Source organism: Cetorhinus maximus, chromosome 3, assembly GCF_964194155.1.
Source record: "Cetorhinus maximus chromosome 3, sCetMax3.hap1.1, whole genome shotgun sequence".
Classification (NCBI taxonomy): domain Eukaryota; kingdom Metazoa; phylum Chordata; class Chondrichthyes; order Lamniformes; family Cetorhinidae; genus Cetorhinus; species Cetorhinus maximus.
In genome coordinates, this window is record NC_135881.1 from 61,447,913 (window position 1) to 61,454,142 (window position 6,230).

General features: G+C 49.9%; 1 protein-coding gene across 1 annotated transcript; it reads left to right on the top strand.

Moving 5' to 3' along the window:
* The first annotated feature begins 1,074 nt into the window (after positions 1-1,074).
* LOC144672196 (histone H2B 1/2/3/4/6-like) lies at positions 1,075-5,908 on the top strand. The gene is made up of 3 exons (XM_078534017.1): positions 1,075-1,110; positions 3,038-3,181; positions 5,494-5,908. The coding sequence occupies exons 1-3, from the start codon at positions 1,075-1,077 to the stop codon at positions 5,902-5,904; spliced, it is 591 nt and encodes a 196-aa protein (XP_078390143.1). The 3' UTR covers positions 5,905-5,908.
* The last annotated feature ends 322 nt before the right edge of the window (positions 5,909-6,230 follow it).

Sequence of the window (6,230 nt, forward strand, 5' to 3'; positions counted from 1 at the left end):
CTGAAAGGAGCCGCTGGCATAGAAATTGAGTGCCATGGTCACACAGCCACTGGCAGTGGATGCCCTCCATGTCCCCTTGGTTCCAAGTCCTGCAGTAAGTGGCAGATTTTAGCAACCAGGTCCCTAGACATGCGCAGTTGTCAGCGACACTGGTTCTCGATCATCTGCAGGAATGACAGGCGACGTCTATTGACTCTGGGTGTTGGACGGCTCGCTGCGGCTCCGGGGCTGCATGCGTAGGAGCCCCAGCAGCCCCTTCTTCCTGCGTTGCTGTTCCTGCCTTTGTGCGGCCAGGAGCCTCAGTCACTCTCTCCTCCGTCTTCTCCACTCTCTGTAGGCCATCACGCATACAGCTAGGTCACCAGGCTCCATGATCCTGATGTGGTTCTCCTGTGGCATGAAAGAGAGACGTGGTTATCATTGCTGTACTTAGCACCTTTCCTGGCCCTGTGTGACGGCCCCCTAACCCTTCCCGGAGAGTGCTGGTCGCCCCTCGGATAGCCACAGATGAGTGCGCTGCATGGCTGCCCTGTCAGCCTGTGACATGGGGGAGACAGCTCCTAACCGGGATGCTGAGATTGCAAGGGGCTGTGAGCACCTCCAGCAGTGGCTGCTACATGACCAGCATTGGCGAGGAGATTGTAGAACATGTGCAGCCCAACTGCTCCGTGGCCCAGTAAAGTGGCCGCAGACTCGCAGACTGTGCCTGGGGTGGGGGGGAGGGTGGGTGTGGGGGTTAAGGTCTGGAGCGCTTGGTGGCCCTTTGGTGCCTCCACGTTGCTTGCATGGGCGGGCAGGCTACGAGTCCGACCCCAATAATATTACTGTATCTGTGCCTGAACTGTCTCAGTTGCAGAAGGATGATCAGTCTATACAGGTGTCCCAACTGCGTGGCCACTTCCATCACTTATCCAGCTCCCCCACCTTTTATTTCTTGTGTATGGGGTCCAACACCAGGGCAGCAACTGCCCCTCCGACAACAGTTGCCTCCGAGGCTGGGCAGTAGTTGCCCCCGGACACCCTCCCGACAACAGTGGCCTCTGTGGCAAGGCAGCAATTCATCCCAGCCCCCCGATGCCACTGAAGCCTGCTAAGAAACAGGCGACCCTGGTGAGCATTGGAAAATGATGCTGTTCCTCCAACGTGAAGGTTGCCAAGTGCATGTCGCCTATGTGCTGTTGTGAAACACGTCGACGTGCTTTCCCGCTGATGTGGATGGACGATCCGGCGGGGGTCCAGAGCCTGGCGGGATGGTCTTTTAATTATATGCTGATGTATGACAATGAGCTCCCCTCCAACCATTGGCGGGAAATGCAGCCCACTTTTGGCAGGCTGAGCGAACGATCATGACCTGCCTTCCACCATCATGAAACAGGTTGTGCCATATTGTCCGCGCATGCCACCGATCATGCTTGCCACCAGCGGGCACAGAAAAATCTGCCCTAAGTGGTTTATGTTGCACCTTTTGCACTTGGCATGGGTTTAGCAGCAAGCGTGTGATAACACTAGCTGAAAAATTCTGTTTCATACAAATTAATTGGTGGCTGCTTAATCCTAACAAACTTCATTGTTGACAAAATTAGTTTTGGACTTCTTGGTTAAAGAAAAGCTTTACGATATGTTTTATTTAACATAGAAACATAGAAAATAGGAACAGGACTATGCCATTTGGCCCTTCGAGCCTGCTCTGCCATTCAATATGATCATGGCTGATCCTCTATCTCCAGCGCCATACTCCCGTGATCTCCCCAATACCCCTTGATGCCTTGAAATCTATCTCCTTCCTAAACATATTCAGTGACTTGGCCTCCACAGCCTTCTGTGGTAGAGAACTCCATAGGTTCACCACCCTCTGAGTGAAGAAGTTTCTCCTCATCTCAGCCCTAAATGGCCTACCCCATATCCTGAGACTGTGACCCCTTGTTCTAGACCCCTCAGACAGAGGAAATATCATCCCTACATCCAGTCTATCCATCCCTGTCAGAATTTAATATGTTTCAATGAGATCTCTCATTCTTCTAAACTCCAGTGAATACAGGCCTTGTCGGCCCAATCTCTCCACATATCCAACCCTGTCATCCTAGGAATTAGTCTGGTGAACCTTCGCTGCACTCCCTCTATGACAAGTATATCCTTTCTTAGGTAAGGAGACCAAAACTGCACACAATACTCCAGGTGTGGTCTTACCAAGGCCCTGTACAGCTGCAGTAAGACATCCTTGCTCCTGTACTCAAGTCCTCTCACAATGAAGGCCAACATGCCATTTGCCTTCTTAACTGCTTGTTGCACTTGCACCATTGCTTTCAGTGACTGGTTTACAAGGTCTTCCAGGTCCCTTTGTAAATCAACATTTCCCAATTTATCACCGTTTAAATAATATTCTGCCATTCTGTTTTTCCTACCGAAGTGGAGAAGTTCACACTTACCCACATTATACTACATCAGACATGTATTTGCCCATTCACTCAACCTGTCTAAATCACCTTGGAGCCTCTTAACACCCTGCTCATCGCTCACATTCCCACCAAGTTGCGTGCCATCAGCAAACTTGGAGATATTACGTTTGGTTCCCTCATCTATAGACTGGGGCCCTGGAATGAGCAGATGGAAGAATTGTAAATGGCTTTTTGTGGACCATAGGTTTATAGAGTGATTTTTAGCTAATCTAATATGCGTATATAAATGCAGCTGTAATTCCAATCTGTACTCTGTAGCATAGTTAAAACCATACTAATGATTTCTTTTTTGCTCTTTACTCCATCCCTCCTGCTTTGCAAAGCCTTCTCAAAACATTTGTCTTTGTTATTTAATTCCATCTGGTTACATCCCTTGTGCCTATCCATTGTTATCTTCTCTGCACTGTAATGTGCTGAGATGGATTATGGATGTGAACAATGTTATATTCATTTAAGCTATTTTTCCAATGGGCTAAATTTAAGAACAGCATCTGTCAGCCAGAAAACCAATGGCAACCCAGTTGCAGCCATTTCCTGGCAGAACTAAATGCCTATTACGGAGCTTGTTGCTTGTCTTAAAGGTGAAGATCGCTCCTCCAAGAGCTGATGAATCAGAGGAGCCAGCAGCTGATCATTTGGCCACTGCTGAGACTGCTGGAGGCCTGGAGCAACAGCCAGCAATAGAGGCCAAGATGAAGGTGAAAGACATGGGCTTGCTGGAGTCTGTGAGGCATTAAGGGCAACAATTAGCCTCCAGGCAGGAAGGCTGAACTTGACCTTCCCTACCCCTAACTTAACTGAGGGGAGTTGGGAAGGTGATGGGTTCTCCACTGCCTTCCCACCCAAATTTGCACCCTCTCCTGCCTCCCAGCCTGCTCCCAGAGGGGAGGGGCATAAAATTCCACCCAGAGTTGGTCTGAAGACTAATGTTTAACAGTACGGATTGGAATATACCGGCTACAGAATGTAATATTATGGTTTGAGGCTGAAATCTGCAGAAATTGCCGTCCTGGGCAAAGACTATGTCAGAATTTTCCAGCCCCATTGGCATCAGGCACCATGGCGGGCAGCGGGAGGGGGGCACAATATGGCGAGAAGGCCAAACATCAGTTTCTCGTCGTCTTGAAACCAGTTTGCAATCGTTCGCTCCACCTGTCAACGGCAGGTCGCATTCCCACTGCCGCACATTGGGAACCTAATTTCAATACTTTGGCATCTCATTATAAACCCTGCTCACTGGAATCATCCCTCCATTCTGGATCAACCCGGGCACAGGTGGCGTAATTACACGCTTCCGACATCTTTCACAACTGCGCATAAGTGACATGCACCAGGCGGGCTGCACTTCACTCGGAACTTCAAGGTTTGTTTGCCAACCTTGTGATGGGAAGCACTCATGGCCAGCAATGCCAGGCTTCACAGGCAGCACCACATCACCTTTAGTGGGGGCTCACGGGCAGATCGCTACCGACCAGATCAGCCGGAAGGAAGGGGTGGCTTTTCAATGGCTGCAGGGCTAGGACTTGCTTGGGGAAGGAGGAGAAGTGGCTTCAGGCAAGGGAAGAGGCTGCAGGGTGAGGGTTGTACTGGGGAAGGAGGGTATCCCAGGGTGTGTGTGGGGACACATGCTGACCTGTGCAAGTGGCCTCAAGATGGCGAGGGCGGAGGAGGCAGTCTCTAGAGGAGATGAGGCCAGGTGGAAATTTGAGGGTATGTGTGAAAGAGTGAGTGGTGATGTCCCATGAGCTGGCAGTGAGTGAGATGCCAGTGAATGTGTGATGGACTTGTGAGTGTGCTAGTTTAGTGTGATAAGATGGTTGCCTTACCCTGGCAGCACGAATGAGATTATTCATCCGTTTTCTACACTGCATTTCCGACCTTTTCTGTGCAGCATTGGCACTGACTAACTTGTCACTGCCTCCTAAGCCGGAGTGCTGAGGCTGATGGGCCTCCTGCAGCCAGAGCGAGGGTAGAGGACATCATGGCGGGTCTTCATGGCATCCAAAATGTGTTCCAGGGACATGACAGAAAAATGGTGGGTTTCAGTCTTCTTGGCTTTTGAAACCATGGGTAGAATTTTCCCTCCGTTGGGGGGAATGTGCACGGGCAGACGCAGACCTGATCGGCGCCCCCGATCGGGTCCGCGTTGCCGTTTTACGTGGGCGGGCCAATTAAGGCCTGCCCAGCGTGACACGCACCCAGAAGCACTGAGCGCTCCCTGTGCGGGCGGGGGGTGGGGGGGTTGGGGCATTCCCTGGGTCAGGAGTGCGCTCTTTCAGGCCTGTGCGCGAAAGAGATTAGTTTTAAGTTTTAACAGTTCAATAAAGTGTTGAAAAATATTTTATGACATGTCCCCTCATGTGAAACTGTCTCATGAGCTGGGGCATGTGTGTTAATTTTAGTAAAAACTTTTGAGAAAATTTAAAATCATTCATGAAACCTCATCCCGCCCATGGATGTGGTTCCACGAAAAATGCGAAGGCCGCCTGGGCTCTTCGCCTGCCCGCCATGACTCCACTGGAGCAGTCCTGGGCTGCAAGCATTGAGAACTGTGCACGCGACTGCAGTTCCAATATGGCATGAGGAAGCAGCGAAGTGATATTGTGGCAGGTGAATCGGAGGAAGCCCGCCAGCGAAACAAAGTGTTTCACATGGCTGCATAAACAATGAGGCAGAAGGGGGACGATATGGTGCAAAAAAACTGCCATTGCAGCTGGTGGGTAAAATGACTTTCTTCCCACCCGCTACCACACTTTGTGCAAATCTGGGATGATTCCACCCTATATCTGTTAGATAAGATAACTTCTTAAGCGTAAAAGTTAAGGGTTAAAACACACGGTGTGGTTGTATAAAAATGCAACTTTTTTTTTCATTTTAGTTATTCACAGAACATCACAGGCAGAATTTTTAGGTTGGCGTACGGTTGCACGCCTGACCTGATCGGACGTGAAATTGCACAATATTTCAGCCGGCAGACATGTGCAAAAACCAGAAGCACGTCTGCTGACAATTAAGAAACCAATTAGTGTAATTAAAGTTGCAATTGTCTCCAATTTTACGTGGTCCACCCACCGAAGCGGCGGCTAAGGGCCTGGCCCCCAAAAAGGGGCCAAAGAAAACTGCCACTAAGAAACGTGGCAAAGGTGAGAAGAAGCGCAAGAAAAGCAGGAAGGAGAGCTACAGCATCTACATCGAAAAGGTGCTGAAGCAGGTCCACCCCGACACCGGCATTTCCTCTTCAGCCATGAGTGTCATCAACTCGTTCGTCAACGACATCTTCGAGCGCGTTGCCTGCGAGGCTTCCCGCCTGATCTGCTACAGCAAACGGCACACCATCTCTTCCCGGGAGATCCAGACCACCGTCCGCCTCCTGTTGCCGGGGGAACTGGCCAAACACGCCGTCTCCGAGGGCACCAAGGCTGTCACTAAATATACCAGCTGCAAATAGAGCTTCTCGACAGATCTATTTAAAATTTGGTTGGCAGATGGGCGAATCGGCCAGGTGGACTTTACATTTTTCATGAAACCTCCAAGGGCAGGATGAGGTTTCTGTTATTTAATAAAATAAAACTAAAAATCTATGGACAGCATTTTTATAATGTCTGTGTTCATGTGACTGATTGTGATGCTTGGACATTTTTTTCTTGATTTTAAAATCTTTATTTAATTGCTTTCAAGTCTTCAGCTCTCTGAGGCAGCTCTCTGCCTTCAGGGAGCTTTCATTCAGCGCTCGCCCGCACCAGCGCTTACATCAGCGCCTGCCCTCCACCTGCC

What these genes read in the sequence shown, in the direction of transcription:
- LOC144672196 (XM_078534017.1), top strand. Translation starts at nt 1,075, where the DNA reads ATGCCACTGAAGCCTGCTAAGAAACAGGCGACCCTG. An exon ending in CTAAGAAACAGGCGACCCTG is followed by an intron (nt 1,111 to 3,037) that starts GTGAGCATTGGA and finishes CTTGTCTTAAAG; the next exon opens with GTGAAGATCGCTCCTCCAAG. An exon ending in ACATGGGCTTGCTGGAGTCT is followed by an intron (nt 3,182 to 5,493) that starts GTGAGGCATTAA and finishes GTGTAATTAAAG; the next exon opens with TTGCAATTGTCTCCAATTTT.